Genomic DNA, 18,808 nt, shown 5'->3' with positions numbered 1-18,808 from the left:
CGCGGTCACTGCCCGCCTTCCTGTTAGAAGAGTCGGATGAGCCGCGTGCGGCTCGTGCAGCCGCAGGACCGCGCGCGGCTTGAAGAGAGGACCGCGGCCGGCCCCCGGATAAGGTAAGTAACGCTACAGACGCGTGCGTTCCAGGGTGGTTACAGGAAGCCAGGATTCACGCACACCAGGAAGTAATTTTATAATTGGACTGTATATAAAAACGGAACACACTCTTGAAGAAGCCCTGGACGGGCAAAACGCGTCAGTGTAACACTTTTATTGTTACCTACCATTGTTATACTATACTTTTGTTAAATAAATAGTAAGTTTTATTATACTTCACTTATCTATTATTTTTTACTTCTTGGCACTGCAGCCCACAGCCATCCTAGAATGTTATAGTGAGCGCCTAATACTTTTGTTTTCATCCTATCGTATAAGTAAACCTGTCTGCTGCATGCGATGTTTTACAATGTGATATCCCAGCATGCAGTTTTCTACCAAGACCTGTGCATGGCCGCATGAGCTTGAGTGTACGGTGAAGGATGACTGTTCTATGAAAAGCACCACCCTTACTTCTTCACTATTATTGGAACTGTACACCTTATCAAATAGCTTCTCCTTTTCTTTTCACAGGAAAGTACAAAGTGGTTAAAGGCATTATTTCTCCAGTGGGTGACGCATACAAAAAGAAAGGACTTCTTGAAGCCTCTCATCGTCTAGCCATGGCAGAGCTGGCAACCAAGAACACCGCCTGGTTGGAGGTGGATGCGTGGGAGTGCTCACAGACGGAATGGGTGGAGACCGTGCGGGTGATGAGGTATCTTTAACACAAACCGGACAATGCATTAAAGTGAAATTAGCATGGGCACTGTTTAGCCCTATCTCATGGCTTTAAACAAGGCAAGACACGTTGTGGCAAGTGGGACTATTTATTTCTCTACAAATTGCTTGTGCGTAGAACTTATCTCATAAGGTTTGAACACCATATGGTACCTGGGCCTGCTGAGACACAATACTGAAGAGATTGATATGTAGCCTTTATTGGTACAGTCCAGGCACTAACACAACTTTAATGAGTTTTTGCTTTTTGTTTGTTTTGGGGGTTTTTCCCTCTCAATTTCTATCTATTTTACGTAGGGAAAAGATAATAAATACCATTATGCATAGGGCACATAAAATACATGCATGTGTTGGCATACTATGTAAATTGTTTTCAAAGATGGCAGTAATTACAAAGGACAAACTTTGTAGAATCCATATTGTGTAGGTACCTTTACCAGGGGCAGAGTAAGATTTGTATTCTAGATTACTGAGATTAGATGTAATTATCTGCAATGTGTCATGTTTTTGCTAATGAATGTTTTCACCCAAAACAAATATTTACTGAAAGGAAACCTGAGTGATTCAGCAATATGTCGCAATATTTACCAGATCAACGGCGCGACGATTCGGAGTCAATTTGACTTTGTTTGGATAAGTCTTTCCTATGCTTTCATTGTAGTCATGTATTTATTTCCCTGCCAGACATCACCAGCAGAAGCTTGAGGCTGAATGTCAGGAATCTCCAGAAAAGGTGGCGCACAGGAAGGGCCACAAAAGGAAACGAGATCGTAGCTGCCAGGATGTGCCGGACCTCAACTGCTCAAATCGCAAAGGTGACAAATGAGATTGGTAAAAAGGGCATTAAGCCCTTTAAGTACCAGGTATTGGTAGGTTCATGGTAAATTGGTTAAACTATTCATCCATCTATCTATAACAAATTGTATAGCAATATTTACTGAACTGCCAACTAGATTGCAAAGTTTATGTTGAAATAACAGCGTTTAAAAAAAACAAAAAAAACCTCTGTTTTTTGCTACATTTTGCACTTCGGTTGTCCATGTGCTACATCTCACTCTTTCATAAACCAACCCGTGGGAGGTTAAATGAAGAAGGTCTGATGTCTCCATGCTTTGTTTTGCAGTGGTCCCTCAAATTAGGTTACTGTGTGGGGCAGACGTCCTGGAGTCTATGAGTGTCCCCAACTTGTGGAAGGACGAAGACGTGTTAGAGATCATTTCCCGCTTTGGTGTTGTCTGCATCAGCCGACTAGGGAATGACATCCGTAAATTCATCTACGAGTCAGACATCCTCTGGAAACACAAAAACAATATCCATCTGGTGGAAGAGTGGATTAGCAATGACATTTCCTCCACGAAAATTAGACGGGCCTTGAGAAGAGGACAAAGTGTTCGATACTTGGTGCCTGACGCAGCTCTGGAGTACATTGAAAAGCATGAGTTGTACAATGAGCAGAGCGAGGAGAAAAATGCAGGCCTCATTCTAGAGCCCTTTAAACGAAATTGTTTCTCCAACCCTTCTTAGTAATGATCAGTTAAATGGACACTCCAGAGCCCTAAATCACTTCAGATTGCTGAAACTTTTTATGTGTGAAGAGTGTGTCCTGTTTTTTTCATTTTACAAAAAATTCAGATTTCGGTAGAAATTGACAACTTTATAAATAATGGTGTTACAACCCCCTGGCTTTCAAGTAGGCAAAAGGTCCTTTTATGCCTGGTTTGGTTTGCTCAGTTGATCTAAACTCTTAAGGCACCAATTGCCCAGAGCACCTGCCTTGCAAAGACTTCTCATTGAGCTTCATTTGGAAGTCTTTGATTGGACAGCCACAGAAAGTCTAGGCGTGGTTAGAAGGGGAGATCTGAAGGGTTGCAAGCTGTTTTTAGACCTACCCCAATGAAAGATATGCATAATTAAATCCATGCATGTTTTCATTGTGGGTATATCTACTAAACAGTGATTTTTCTTTATTTTGTATGTATGCAGTGGTGTGTCCCTTTAAATAAAGTCAGTCACCGCTTCCTACAGCAGTAATCATAATTCATCTTCTACAGAAGAAATCTATGCAGCAAATGTGATTCTCGGCCAAGGTTATCAAACATTGGAATAGGAGCTCTGGTCTTCTGCCCTATTAACGTGCTGGAGAACCCTGCCACTGCTGTCAGTAATTGCATCGGGTTTGGGTTTTGTTCAGAAATGTCAATTTTTCAATAAAGGTGTTTTATTCGCTTTGATCTTATTTTTCTCTGTGTGTTTCTGAAATTACCTTTTAGGAATAAAGCAATAACAATTGTTCCAGGTGTAGTGGTCATGGTGCTCTGCATGTTTCTAGAGGCAGCAATCCTTATATATAAAGGGTTATTTTATACATTAGCAACTGGGTGGAGGTTTATCCAAGCTTACAAACTGGAGGTTTACCAAGAATTTTGGTTAGTGACTTTTTACAGTTATTCACACCAAAAAAACTGTACAGTAAAATAATCCGACACGTTTGGTGCAATCAGGACTTTATCAGGGATATGTTGATTTCAAATGCTGTCACCGAATAAATAGGACGCTGTAATAAAATCATTAAATTCATCTGTTTGTGGCGTGTGTTCCTTTTTGTGACTGCATATGCAGGTTTTTTTTTTGTTAATTTTTTTAACTTAATCTTTATTTGTAGTTGTGCAAAGATAGTACATGACAGGCTTGCTATGCCACAACAGCTAAAGAAGGTATTTTCTAAACGTGAAACTGAAACCTGTATATGGCGTTCAATAGATCTGCACATTTTTATAAATCATATCTGTATAACAATTTTATACAAAACACACACACACATATATACATAGCCCATAGATTAGTCACACGGTTGAGAAGCATTATAATAGCTCAAAATTGCATATGCGTGTTTTGTTGTTTTTTTTGCTTTATATTTTTTATATATATGTAAGGCCTTGGCCTGTAGTTGTGGGAGGGGCTTGAATTCCCTTTAAAAGGGCGGCCAATCCTCTCCCACCTTACCGTGGACAGTCTGGCGAATCACATGACTACTTCTGGTCGCCATTTTTGTTGTCTCCTGCAGTTCCTCGTGTCCTGATTATAGCTCCGGTGCCCGGGTATATTTTTACCCTTATTCGACCGCTGGCTAAACAGTACGGTACCGCTACCCCTCAGGCCGGCTCAGAACTGCTCGGATTACTGTAAGTCAGACCCACACCGTCGCCCCACGGTCGCTTTTTGGTTGCGTCATCAAGCTGTGGGTCACTGTTTGCTCTTTCCCTTACCTTTTTCATTTAAATTGTGTGTTCGGCAAATTATACGGCATTACTTATGTACGCTTGTAATGCAGCATTACTGTAAACATTTTATTTCTGTCTAACGTATGGTCGGGAACCCCCTTCCTCAGTTTGGCTCTTTCCCGGTTGCCACGCTTACTATTCGTATACATTCATACGAATCAGATGATTTTTATATATATAATACAGACGAGCAGCTGTTCATACTCAGGCTGCGAGCTCAGTTCTTACAGACTGCCTGTCTCCAGCGTTCGTCTGTTTCTTAGAAGAACTGTTAGTAGCAAATCTATTTTCCACCTCCACTACGCTTGGGGTTGTACCGGGGGAAGCCGGAACACAAGTGGACTCACGGTATCCGTCAGCTGAGACCACCCACGGTCTCCTCGCTGGCGCACCAAACTAAACGTTCATTCATAGGTTTTTCAGACATCATTTAAATATATGTTGCAAACTGTATGTGGGAAGTTTAAATCTGTATGATTAATACTGTTTAAAAGGCCTAATTTACTTACACTACTAGGCATGAGCTTTTTTCAACTATAGAGAGTCTCTGTATAATATAAATATATGGATTAGTCTTATAAATATAAATATATATATATATATATATATTTTAAAATGGCAGAACTTTGTACATATGACAGTTTTGAATGTCTGAATTTTGTTACCAAGTGGTGTTAGTATTTTGCTTTTATTACATTTTCTAAGCTTGTCTATAAGAGTGTGTATATTTGCATAAGGCTAATGTTTCTGTTTCTCTGGTCAGCAATCCAGGCACAGCACTGTTGTTCTATAAAACACTTGTGGCCGTGCTGTGTACCCTATGTTCCACATATGTTATACTAACGTCTTCTAACAGGTTCTAATATAACAGTATACATTTGCATTTGTTTGTATAATTTTTGGTATCTTACTTTCACGGTCGCCTCCCGCCATAGGAGTCCTCGGTACGTCGGCTGACTCATTTATCTGTTAGCTGACATTTGTTATCATGTTCCCATCAAGCTCAGTGCAGGATATTGAGCTTATGTTTGGTGCTCATTAATCAATTACTTCATTAATCAATTACTTGGCCTTATTGGGTTGATGTTGTGGTTGGGGTTTTACTCATTGTCGATTATTTTGATTGGGCATTAACATCTCACTTTCTTTAGGTTCCTTGGTCTTGCGGGACGGTTGCTGTACGAGCACCGCAATTCCGTCACCTACCTCTGTCTTATTTTCATTGCTCATCCTTGGGTTATGATAGGTTTCCATTTACTATTCGGGTCCATGATCTGGGCCACTCACATAATCTATACGCACGGTTACTCCCCATATCGTTTTTACTGGGTTACAGCATGTATCTACTACCTCCCTCTCGCTCCTATTTTCTGCTTATAATCTCGTCCTGACTCAGAATACATCAGGCATGTTTTCACAACCCCGTACTTTCTATTTAGGGTAATTACTGGCTTTGAAGATGTAGGTTGCCCAACTAGGTTTTGTTTCCGGTCTAAATCCATACGTTAGTGGTCCCGCGAGGCCAACACCCATCCTCATACCCAGAGGTATACGCCCCTCGGCCCAATTCATAGGTAGCCGCCTCGCATTGTTGCATAGGGCCTCCCATGTCACTCCCATTCTATCTTATGCTTTAGTTGCCACCGAGAGGCCGACACCCCGCCACAACGTTCGGTGGCCTCAAAATATCCCCTCGGGCCAACGCATAGTTAGCGCCTCTCACGCCGCTTGGCATTTAGTAGGGACTCATCTGTCACGTTGAGGTAGCTTAATTCTTAGCCGCTTGGCTTCTAGCTAGCCTGCCAGTACCAGGTCCTTTCTTCACTTATAATAATCAGGTTACATATGTATTTCTGTTGCATTTCCGTCACCTACCTTTTATTATTTTCATTACTTCTCTATAGGTTCTGGAAGGTTTTCCGTTTACTGTTCAGGCCACTTTCTGGGCCACTCACATAATCTACACGCACGGGTACTCAATCCCCTTATCGTTTTACTATGTTACAGCACGTATCTAATACCTCCCTCGCTCCTATTTTCCTGATGGTAGTCCCACTAGGTATGTTTTTCTGGCCTTCTACGCCTTACATTAGTGGTCCCACGAGGCCAACACCCATCCTCAATTCGGAGGTACGGCATCCCCTCGGGCCCATTCATAGCTAGCCGCCTCGCTTGGTTGCATAGGGAGGGCCTCACTTGTCACTCCCATTCGGTCTTATGCTTTTACAAGTCACAGAGAGGCCATCACCCCGCCATAATGCCAATGGCCACATACCCCACACGAGCCAAATCATAGATAGTGCCTCTCAAAGCCGCTTGGCTCCTAGCAGGGCCTCACCTGTCACGTTGCTTAGTAATTCTTCGCCGCTTGGCATTAGTAACAATAGAAGAAAAACAAAACACAAAACATGTTTTCTGTTATGTGTCACAGTTCCGAAGGGGCTGGTGGTTCTAGTTCAGGTAGGTCGTTACACGTTTTGTTCTCTTTATTATCCTTGTGTCATTATAGAGTTTCCTAAAAAACCTCACCACACTGGCATCAACATCACGTTATTGGTTACACTTTACAATACCATCCCTCACAGCATTGGTTAAATTTATGCGTAAAGGCTGACTCTAGGGTTCCACATGGGTTTGTACATTTGACAACTGGGACAGTGGAATGTTAAACTTACTACAGATCCAACAGACCGAGAGTTAATGTGTACAGTTATAAGGATGGAACTAGTTCAAGGGTTTGTGGAGGGGGGTTTGGTTCCCCTCCTTTTCACACAATGTTGGGGATTCGGTTAGGCTCTTTCCACATACAGGCTGACACATATCGTGCATTTGAACTCTAATTGCAACGAGGTCTGGCTACCGCAAGAACCTTCGATTACTGCTGGGGTCACTCAATGTTGCCATGTGAATCATACCACAGGATAGATCCTTCATTTCCCGATTACTACTCTTTATTCCCACGACTCACCACAGACATATCATGTTTAGACACTCATGCAACCACTGATTTACTTATTGGCACTTTCCTCGAATACCGGAAAGGCGAGCCATGTTTATTCCACCCTCTCTGACATTTCACCCTTTGTTTGGACAGATGCCGCGGCATACTCTGGTTTGACGGCCTTTGGAGGGAATGTATAGCGTTGCGCGTCAGGGCTCATAGGCGTTAAGTCCCGACCCAGCTTCTCCTATACTCCGACCTTGTTTCATATGATATCCGTTCATGACGGCTGCCATAGCCGGGGGACCAATATGGTCCAGTCAGTCTGTCAGATATTATTCACATACACCTAGCCATTGTACATACGGGACGATCTTCATCTCTGGTCTTAAGGAGACTATTGAGGAAACTCACATGAAATAGCTGCTTGCTATTTTATCACTTGTATTCACAGGCCGGGTTTTCACAAACGGCTCAGCTGACCACATTTATTGGTTTCGTTTCGGGGTTTCGGCCAGACACTACCCACCTCTTCCGGGCTAGCTTACCGGCCCACCATTACGAGACATGCTCGTGGAAGGTATGGTTACCCTTGCACATCACATTTCTCACCTTACACTTTCAGTCGACAATAGGTTCAGTCGACACTATCCAACTATAGATTCAGCTCCTGCGGAGCACATGACCATACACCAATCAAACAGCCAAACCTCTAGCATGCTATGGGTTCTTACATCCCATGATTTTACCACTAAGAATATGATAACCACAGACACCATAGACCATTAGGACCTATCTTTACATCAGTCTATACCTATCCCTATAGCACATACGGTCAACATACCCCTATTACCTACTCTAAACAATGGGACCCGGTAAAGTTCTGGATACTTATTGCACCACTTTACAGATACAACCACTCCAGCCATTATCAGAACTTCATGGCTCCCATTCGTACAGCATCTTAAGGCATGCTTCGTGTTCACTTACTGTCAACTAGGCTCGGCATAATACAAACCTTCATCAGGACACTCCTACCCCATAGGGGCAGCATTCTCAGCTTCCTCCAACCACATTCCAGCTCATATCATCAGGACTATGGGATGCTAGAAGTTCTCCACCTATACTCTTTACAGCCCGAACTAGTGGAAGAGGTAATACTAGCTTTTGTGACTTGTCCAAATAAACGATTGTTGTTATATGATTAAATTGGTATGGTATTCTTCTTTTTGCCCACTTTTATTACAGGCCTACTGCACTGTCGGTTCCGGCACACCACAACCGACTGGTGTCATTTGAATATGTTGTTTGGTTATAATATGCTATGTAACACTATTATCACGGCAACCGCCGACTACAAAGATATATATATATATATATATATATTTGTGATCGGCTAATATCGTATAGTGAAATACCTTGTGATTGGAATTAAGTCGGTGTGGTGTGCCGGAACCGACGTAGGGGGTAGGCCTGTAAAAGAGGGCCTCCCCAAATGAATTGTATAAGAGGGAGAGGTGGGTGGGGTGAACAGCGTGCGTACGGCAAGGTAGGAAGGGGGGAGTAGCGTTTATATAGGAACGCTTAACTCCTCCCACAAATACAGGCCTTACGGCCTTAAACTTGTGGTCGGTTCATATCGTATAGTGAAATACCTTGTGATTGGAATTAAGTCGGTGTGGTGTGCCGGAACCGACGTAGGGGGTAGGCCTGTAAAAGAGGGCAAAAGGAAATGCAAGAAAACACACTTATAGCACTATAATTATCATATAAAATCCGTTCGCCTTACTTCTTAACCGTTAGGAATGTTCCTGTATAATGTAGCTGCGTTCTAGTGACTTTAATATGTGTACCGGCTTACTGCTACTGGATGCCGTGCTTATTGAAAGGACGTGCTAAATAGGAGCCGGTGGCCCCAACCTACTCTAATGCCAGGACTATGAACGTAGAACTGTATTTAGAAGTAGTTAGGGAATGATTAGTATGTCAAGTGTCTTGATTTCCTGGTTTGAATGTCGTGTAGTGTTTGTACCTTCTTAAATCTTCTTAAATTATGTAGTGTTTGTACCTTCTTAAATCTTCCTTGAGGAGACATGATTTGCCAGTCTGATTAGTTGTGATCGCAGAGTTGTAGGGTTCCGGAACCCTTGTACGGTTGCAGGCACATAGATTTAAGACCTGGTTGTGTGGTGACCAGAACCTTTGGAAGGTTGAAGGCCCAGAGGTTTGAAACTAGGTTTGTGTGTTACGGATGCTGTTAGGGAGTCTGATACTGCCCGGAATTCTCATCTGCGGATGTATGTTATTGTAGGGTGATGCACCAACTATTTATTCCTTGATATTTATAAGGAGCATTTAAGAACACAGGGTGTGGTTTGAAAGGCTTGTCATGAGGAGTTATTGTAGGTCAGATTGGTAAAGTGCGATAGTGTTGTATGAAGGGCTGAATGAAAGGTGGCAAAATGGTAGAATAGACTACAATTGAACGGTATATGCCTGTGACTGTTGTGTCGCCACTGAGACATGGAAGAATGTCATGTTCCTGTTGTACGTATTTTTAAGTGCACTCGAATAATGCTATCGGTGATAATTGTTGTCGAGTCCCAATAGCTGGGCGACTGAATGAGGATGTTGAAATGCGGACTATGAAGTGTGTAAAGTAACCGGTGAATTGGGTGTTGTCAAATGGGAGAGGTACAAGGCCAAGTGACTCTTGGTCAGTAATCCCTAATAGTTATGTGGATGCGCCACTCAGGATAGTGGTTCTACTGCACAATTTTGGGAGTAGGTCGGAACCAGGCGGGATGAACTCGTAACCCAATACGGAGCTCAAATTACTCCCCCTACCAGAACAAAGAATGTTATGCCGAAGGACCTTCTAACACTGTCTCCGTCAACGGTCTGTGAACCATCTACCCAAAAAAAACAAAGAGGACGAACGATTGTATAGAATATGTAGCAGACCGCTATGCAGCCGGCCTAACCTTCAACTGGCCTGCTTGACCAGGGTTCTGTCCGTAACGTTGCTGCCCCTATCGGTAAGTTTGACCAGGCTGGTGTTGCAATAGGTGGGAAGACTGAGCGTCACCTAATCGGCAACCTCAACCAATAGATGCAGGGATGAGTGGTAACGTGGAGGAGTTGGAGAAGTCCGTCCTGCTAGGCCAAGTGGTTACACCTGCTCGCAATATAGCTACAATCCTTAGTGAAATAGTATCGAGAGAAATTGGGTAATGATATTTAAGGCAGAGGATGCGACTGAAAGTGGAGCAGACAGAACAATGCTGAGACAGTGTTTATTAGTATGCCGGTGGACCACCTTGGACAATACGTGATTAGTTTAGGGGATGGGAACATCTAGAGCGCATTCTGAGAGTGACCCTCACCTAGTGTAGCACCCGTGTAATGAATACCACCAAGTGCGGACAGACTTGACAGCCAAAGAACTTTAAAGCTCTGATCTCATGATCTTTGATACAACATATACGGGCAGACGGTCTTACCATGAGCCCCGAGGCATAAAGCACATACGTGAAGTAACCCACAGTTGGCAGAACCACATGTGCCAGAGTTAAAATTGTCGCAAATAAGCGGGTGAGTACCCAGACCGTGAGGAGGGGTGAAAGGTGATGCGGGGGGCCACCTCTGCGGGGTGGATGGAGTGAGCGTGTGTGGAGTGCCAGTATGAGCCGGGCTGGTGGTCTCTAAGGCGGATAGTCTATCATTTAAGGACTGAAGAGTGGTCAGAATGGCGTTCAGACTTCCTATTATGGCAGAGAGTTCTCCTTGTGAGCTGGTCCCTGAACCGGAATCTTCCAGGTTCGGTTCAGTGGTTGTACTAGGCAGGAACGGTTCGTCTCCCATATTACCTTCTTGGGCCGTACTGAAAAAGAACATCACAACAACAAAGCAATGATTAATAACTTAAATAGTAGAATAAGCATAGAACTGGCTGGCTAACTAGTGCCGAAGCGAAAAGCTCTCTACCCCATGACAGGTGAGGCCCTGCTAGTTGCCAAGCGGCTGGTGAGAGGCTCTACCTATGATTTGGGCGTGGGGCTCGAGCCACTAGCGTGGTGGCGGGGTGGCGGCCTCTCGGTGACAGTAAAAAGATCCAAAAACGTGTGGCCGTGTCAGGTGAGGCCCTAACTATAAACCCGATAGGTGGGTGAATGCGAGGCTCTAACTATGATTTGGGCCGAGGGGCGAAATCTCCGTGTTGAGATTGGGGGGTTGGCCTCGCGGGACCAGCTACGTTGAAACCACTAAGGCCAGCTCCTAACCCTAGATAGCCAGTTCTCTGACCCTAGACGGGGGCTTGATAAGGGGATAATGCAACGAGTTTGGAGAACCCAAGTTGTGGTTTGTGATAGGTACCTGGAGATTCCCAGTCGGAGAAAGAGGGGGAAAAAAAGGGGGGGGGGAGGAGGAAGAAAGAAGAGGAAAGGAACAGTGGTCGAGGGAGAGGGTAGAAAGAATATTAAATGCAGTATAGCACAGTTCTTGGAGATATAGCTGATAGCACAGTATACTTAGACCCTGAAGTGCCAAGAAAACGTGGTAGAACCTGACGGAGAGAGGAGGGAGAAATTAGCAAGGTAGTGAGTAACAAAACGATTGTTACGGATAGCGAGCATGAATGAACGTATGACAAGTTATCGAGTGTAGCCGTGACCTGACGAGGCAAGGCAGGAATCAAGCCCCCGTACCCCAATACCCCCTCGTGTAACAACGTGGCCATGTCGAGGCAGTTGTTTGAAATGAGAACAAAACTTGTTTGTACCTGATAGAAACAGATGACAATAGCGAAGTAGTGATTGTCTAGTGATAACAAATGACAATATGCAACATTAACAGTAATTAGCGATACTAATGTATAACGGTAATAGAGATAGACTAATTGCAAAGTATAAACCGATTAGTTTGAATCGTCCGACAACAAATGTGTCAACGCATTGGCGATTCATGTTAGGCTTAATAGTAGGGAATACCTTCACAAAAGGAAAGAATTAGAACTTAACTGATATGCCCTGTCATGTTTAGGCTGTAAGCCTTTAAACACAAATATCATAACCGTCATGTACAGCGATATATATATACCAAATATATTAATTGCAGGCATTGTAAATATCTACTGGATCACACTGCGATCGCATGATATCGGGATAATAACAATTAGAATACTCCATTTTTTATTTTTTTTTATAAATATGTTAGACTGCCCTCCCATGGCATTTCAGTAACAGCCTTCCTGTGATTTATTACGGCTTTAATCTTGTGGATTACTTTAGAGGGCCCCAAGACTTCAGTGCACCAACTGGTACCTATCAGCCATTAGTGTGAAGTCTGCAGGTGGTTTGGGAGGGTGCTGGACCTGGTACTACAGATTTTTGCGAGCTTAGTCAGCCACAGAGGTAATGGAGCATGAGGGTCATGGGGGTGTCAGCCCTCTGGGGGAAAAGTACATTACATTAGATACACTGCTGAGATGCATAGGAGTACTTCCAGCCAAGTAGCCTTAGACCCGCAGCCCACGGTGTAATTTGTAAGTGAGTGGGCTATTCATTAGAGAGTACCTATATACCAGGCACTGACAGTATGCGATGTACCACCTCATAGCCAGACCACTACTGGTTAAGGAGTTTTAAAACGTTTTACAAGGTCTGTAGTGACCATAATGTGCTAAGAGACCAGACAGGACAGGATTACATTCTGGTGTATGCCCTTACAGACCTCAGAGACTGTTTAAGGCCTGATGGCCCTTGCTTAAGTGAGGCAATCTTGTCCAAACATATATGCCCCTGTTAAAATGGAAGCGGGGGCCACTCCAAAGAGGCTCAGCTGGGTATTATCTATTTACCCCAAGAGGAAAAGGAAGTCCCTCCCAGAACCTCTGAACATTCACAAGCTACGTTTCATAGACCGAGCAGTGTGCAGTAAGTACAACAAGTTCTTGTAATAGAAACATACAGGATGTTCTGGGTAGGTTATAGTGCCTATGAATTAAAACGAACAAACAGCCGAATTGCCATCTGTTTACAGTCTCACATGTCCGTGTGTTCGTAGGTACAGTAGGGAAAAAAGAACGGCGGGAATAGCCCGAAAGCGGCTATTCTCGCTGATTACCTGGCGTTCGTTTTAGTTGCGAGCGTGTGGCCGAAAGCCGGTGGGAAAGCCGCAAGGAATGATGGGACCGGAAGCGTGCTGTTGAGGACCCGGAAGTTGCTGACGAGAGGGAGGTGAGCAGGCCAGGTGAACAGCGTGCGTACGGCAAGGTAGGAAGGGGGGAGTAGCGTTTATATAGGAACGCTTAACTCCTCCCACAAATACAGGCCTTACGGCCTTAAACATATATATATATAATTGAGGGGTAACACGAGCAACTTAGACTAAACCAGGTGGCATGAATATGAAAATACCATCATATGAAGTCAAACTTAAATTAATAGCATTAAGGCATTAAGCAAAATTCTAATAATGCAGAAACCCTGGAAAGTAAGTGAATCGTGAACCTGTTACATGTATAAGCCCCTGATGCCTGAAAATAATGGGATAGCCCGGAGACAGGTGAATGTAGTGATGAACGTAAATAAGTGAGTAATATAGCAAGGGCCAAGTTGACAAACCAACTTATATAGGGGAAATAATAGAGTAGAAAGGGTAGAGAACCGGAAAAGTATCAATGCGGAAGAAAACCAAAAACTTAGCATAGGTAACTAGTATCAGTATCAACAAGAATATATGACGAAAAGACCCTCTCTGGCAGACCTAGGCTGAGAGCCGTACGGGGGAGATCCCTGAAGCACGCCCAAAATCCCAGGAAGGCGACTTTAGGTACAAGCCACACACACTTCCACCTGGGACCATCCACACAGAGCCAAGCATGACAAGAGCAGTGGGAAACGCAAGGGGGCTCTTGTGGGGGCTAAGGGCCAAAAAAAAAAAAAAAGATTATATGATGAAAAGTATCTACAAGGACCATGACGGTGGACAATTCAAGCTAACAAGTGTATGAGAAGCCAACCAGTAATTAGTATAACTAAACCAAAGTAAACCTTTGTTAGCTGATGAGTCCCATGATGATTGTAGTTAATGTAAGTACAGTGAATGTGTATACAAGTTAGTTTATATTTGTGAACCATATGTGTAGGCCCATGTTGGGCTTGACATGATTGATCCAGTCAATAGTGACACTAAACCATGTAGGGGGGGCCAAGACATATAATAGAAGTTGATATGTTCCAGTAAGGGGCCTTATACCGGAAGATGAAGAAGGCATCACTGGGAAGCTACATATTAATGAAATACTGAATATTATAGTAGTGAAATTCGCCCTGAAAGAACAAACATACAGTTAGTAGGGACCAATTAAATCAGCCGTGGCAGGCCCGCCATGACGACTTCTATGAGTACCAGGTAGGGCTGGCTCATCTTAAAGATGACATGTTTTAGTGTAATAATGATGTCACAATATGTCTGATACGTGTGGCATCACAACTTATCTATATCCTAATTCACCTATTAGTGTAAAACCTTTCAGACATAAAGTTGGATAGCATAACAGAAAGTCAATATCGCGTTGGATATCTGAACGTACAGGCGCACATGCTCAATATTGAATTGTGTTATGATCGTATGCGTACGGAGGACAGCGTCCAGTTGACAGCATGGTTCAACAACATATTTCTAGTCTTTCCAGCCTCTAATTTATTTACACCTTAGAGGACACAAGTGCTCAGAACATTGCATGGAGGTTGGTGTTGCTCGAGCAACTCGTGCCTACTCCAGCATCAGCATTGTCCGTATTGGTACACATTAGCCTGAACAGTTGCTGGGAAAGGAACGTTGCGTCTGTGTAGCTCAGCCGTATTGGTCCATGACCTGATGGAACCTGATAGGTGTCACCTTTTCGTGTAGATGTAGTGGACCAGACTGGGGTACTGGGGATTGACATGTCATCACCTTCTTACAGGGATATGAGAAATACTGCAATATATTACTAATAAGCTTGGATCAGGATAGTTTTACTGGCTGGCTAGCTAGTGCCAAGTAGGGAAGCAATTCACTAGCTAATTGACAAGTGGCTTGAGAGGCTCTATGTATGCAAGGGAATTTGTGGCCACTGAACGTTGTGATGGGGTGTTGGCCTCTCGGTGACATTTAAATCATAAGATAGATTGGGTGTGACAAGTGAGGCCCTCTCTATGCCACTGTGTGAGGCGGCTAACTATGTTTTGGCCCGGGGGGCGTAATACCTCATGTTTGGAGGATGGGTGTTGGCCTCACGGAACCACTAACTCCAAGGCAGAGATGCCAGAAACTTCACATCTATTGGTCACCTAGATCCCTATAAGCCAGTAAAACCTACTGACTAAAAAGGTCTATATTGCGGGGGAGCCATCGTGGCTAAAAACGTATTAATGAAATACTATAAGAGTTTGTGTAGTTCTGTATGGTATGGTTGTAACCTGTAACTAAAATCTTTAGTATTCCCTAAAAGAGGCAGAGAGGGAAAGGAGAGGTCTATAACCTGCGAAAAGAACCGAAACTGGGTGCGAAGTCTGAAAAGCAAATGATGCTCCGAATTGATAACCTGTAAAATCATATACAAAAAATAGAACAAAAAAAGCGCAATATAAAATGAAATCGTCTGTATGACACCAAATATTGAAAAGTCCAAAGATAAAAGGTTAAAAGGTTACTCCGCACACCTATGTGACAGAATGGCCAAACGTAATAGCTCCAAATAAGTGTTTGTGGGGAAGCTGGGTACTCCAGATCCTTTAAAAAACTCATATACGGTAAAAAAAAATGGTGTTTGAATCCTACTTTCCATCAAGGAGTCCAAACAGAGTCCAGAATACGTAGCAGATAAGCAGTGTGCTGAAAGGATTACCTGATAATACCGTTTAAAGGATTTGGAGTTTTATGTTTACATGATATTAACAAACTGTGTTGCACTTTCTCTGCTTGGTTTGTATCTTTGAAGATACGTTGCTGTGATCATTGCTGTTGGATACAAAGTTTACACAGAATTCTCCTAATTTCCTAAACCACGGCTGTGGAGGTGTAAATCATACACATTTACCTCAATACCCAGCTTCCCACAAACGCTGATTTGGGGCTATTGCACAGCGATGACATTTATCTACTTCTGTAAAATAATATGATTTTATCAGAAATCGTGAGTACCACCGTACCCCCCATGGCGTCCCGGAAAGCTACAGGACCAAATATCTGCAGACAGAAACTGCAGTGTTAAACCATGCAATCATATTTAGGGAAATCTCAAAATATGATTAGACATGACACATAAATATGTTTGTAAGCAAAACCGTAGACTGTGCAGAAATGCCTATGTAAATATAGACAGTGTGGCCCAAGGCGTATCGTCTATAGTAACTGATCTAATAAGCCAGATGGAAGGTAACCTGTTTGTGGCATTATGATAATCAGATTGAGGAAATATTACTGCTACATAACTGTCAAATAATGATATCCGTATACTAGGTGCCTATAAATGTACTACCCAGAACCTAAACAAGACATTATATTCTCAATCCAAAATCTATAAATGTTTTCAATGAAATGCCCAAACGAGGTGCCGAATTAGCCTTTGGCAGGTTGCCCATTACCGGGCATATGAACACACGTTGTAAAGGCATAATGATGCCAGGAGTAGGAAATATGCGTATCCCGATTTGTATCCTGAGTTTCAGGCTGGCTGTGCAGACTGTGTTGTAATTAATGCGGGTGAAGGTAGGATGTGAATCAGAGAATGGTTGTGGAGTTTGTGTATGTAGCTAAGACATGTTGGTAATGAGATGGTAGAGAACCCGATAGTTACGAACAATCATCTAGTTTATGAAATGGTGAAAAGAACAGATATTGTATATAAACATCATATAATACATATGCACTGAGCCCAATAAAACGAGGTATTGGAAGACACAATCAAAACGGGAGTAGAGGCCTCTAGAATGCCACAGTGGCTGAACAGGCTAGAGGCCGTGATGGGCGTACATAATACATAGGGAAAGACAGGAGATATAAGATACATTAAAAAGACCTACACCTGGAATGCTTAGGAGGCTGATACTTATGCATACACAGCTGGCATGGAAGATTAGGGTGGAAAGCAAAAGGAAATGCTAGAATATCTCAGTAATATTAGCATCAAATATAAAACTTGATTGCCTAAACTGAACATGACTGAATGATTTTCCCAATGCATGTAGACCGTACAAAGAAAGTCTGGGTGGTGTTAGAAAATGAGAGGACGCAAAATCAGCAGACAAGAGAACTGCAGGTTTAGCTAGCTGTTTTAGATTATACCCCAATGAAAATTACATAATTAAATGCATGCAATCTGTCCCCTGGGGCAGATCTATTAAACAGTGAAACATTGTTGGCCCAAAGAGTGCCTGAATACCCAGAGGTCAGACAAACATCAAAATGTAAGGTGACTAACTGAAATGCAAATGATACAGTTTTATGAATTTGAGGTCATTTACGAAGAAGATTTAACACATTTAGAAGATATTCCCCTTTACAGAAAATAAGGAATTTACATTTATGTGTACAGAGAATGTATATACAAGTTTATATATTTTTTCCTTTACCACATGTATAGACCATTGGGCCTGACATGAATTTAGACAGTCAGTTGCAACACCGCGCAACATAATTACTAAACAATGAAGGCTCAAAAAGTGCATGAATACTCAGGACAGACAAAGAAAACTTTAAAATATAGAGTGAAACATTAAATTGCAGGGTGACTAATAAAAATGCATATGATAAAAGTCAATATGGCCTAGTGTGGACCAAATACAAGAAGCAGAATGAGGCATCGCTACCACATACAGTAATCAGAATGAGGCATCGCTGCCACATACAGTGAGCAGAATGAGGCATCGCTGCCAAATACATTAAGCAGCATGAGGCATCGCTGCCAAATACAGTAATCAGCATGAGGCATCGCTGCCACATACAGTAAGCAGAATGAGGCAACGCTGCCAAATACAGTAATCAGAATAAGGCATCGCTGCCACATACATTAAGCAGAATGAGGCAACGCTGCCAAATACAGTAATCAGAATAAGGCATCGCTGCCAAATACAGTAAGCAGAATGAGGCATCGCAGCCAAATACAGTAAGCAGAATAAGGCATCGCTGCCACATACAGTGAGCAGAATGAGGCATCGCAGCCAAATACAGTAAGCAGAATAAGGCATCGCTGCCACATACAGTGAGCAGAATGAGGCATCGCTGCCAAATACAGTAAGCAGAATGAGGCATCGCTGCCACATACAGTAAGCAGAATGAGGCAACGCTGCCAAATACAGTAATCAGAATAAGGCATCGCTGCCAAATACAGTAAGCAGAATGAGGCATCGCAGCCAAATACAATAAGCAGAATGAGGCATCGCTGCCAGATACAGTAATCAGAATGAGGCATCGCTGACACATACAGTAATAAGAAGGAGGCATCGCTGCCACATACAGTAAACACAAGGAGACATCCGTGCCAAATACAGTGAGCAGAATGAGGCATCGCTGCCCCATACAGTAATCAGAATAAGGCATCGCTGCCAAATACAGTGAGCAGAATGAGGCAACGCTGCCAAATACAGTAATCAGAATAAGGCATCGCAGCCAAATACAATAAGCAGAATGAGGCATCGCTGCCAGATACAGTAAGCAGAATGAGGCATCGCTGACACATACAGTAATAAGAAGGAGGCATCGC

The 18,808-nt window shown here is 43.0% G+C and overlaps 1 protein-coding gene across 1 annotated transcript in view; it reads left to right on the top strand.

The window, feature by feature from the left end:
* Nucleotides 1–18,808, top strand: part of NMNAT1 (nicotinamide nucleotide adenylyltransferase 1) — a 51,504-nt gene that overhangs the window by 12,552 nt on the left and 20,144 nt on the right. The window contains exons 2-5 of the mRNA XM_063435688.1: nt 628–811; nt 1,519–1,649; nt 1,958–2,357; nt 3,497–3,576. Of these exons, the coding sequence (XP_063291758.1) occupies nt 628–811; nt 1,519–1,649; nt 1,958–2,357; nt 3,497–3,576 (795 nt within the window). The remainder of the gene's footprint in view (nt 1–627; nt 812–1,518; nt 1,650–1,957; nt 2,358–3,496; nt 3,577–18,808) is intronic.

The sequence above is a fragment of the Pelobates fuscus genome, chromosome 11 (assembly GCF_036172605.1).
Source record: "Pelobates fuscus isolate aPelFus1 chromosome 11, aPelFus1.pri, whole genome shotgun sequence".
Taxonomy (NCBI): Eukaryota; Metazoa; Chordata; class Amphibia; order Anura; family Pelobatidae; genus Pelobates; species Pelobates fuscus.
This window is presented reverse-complemented; position numbering and strand designations above follow the sequence as displayed.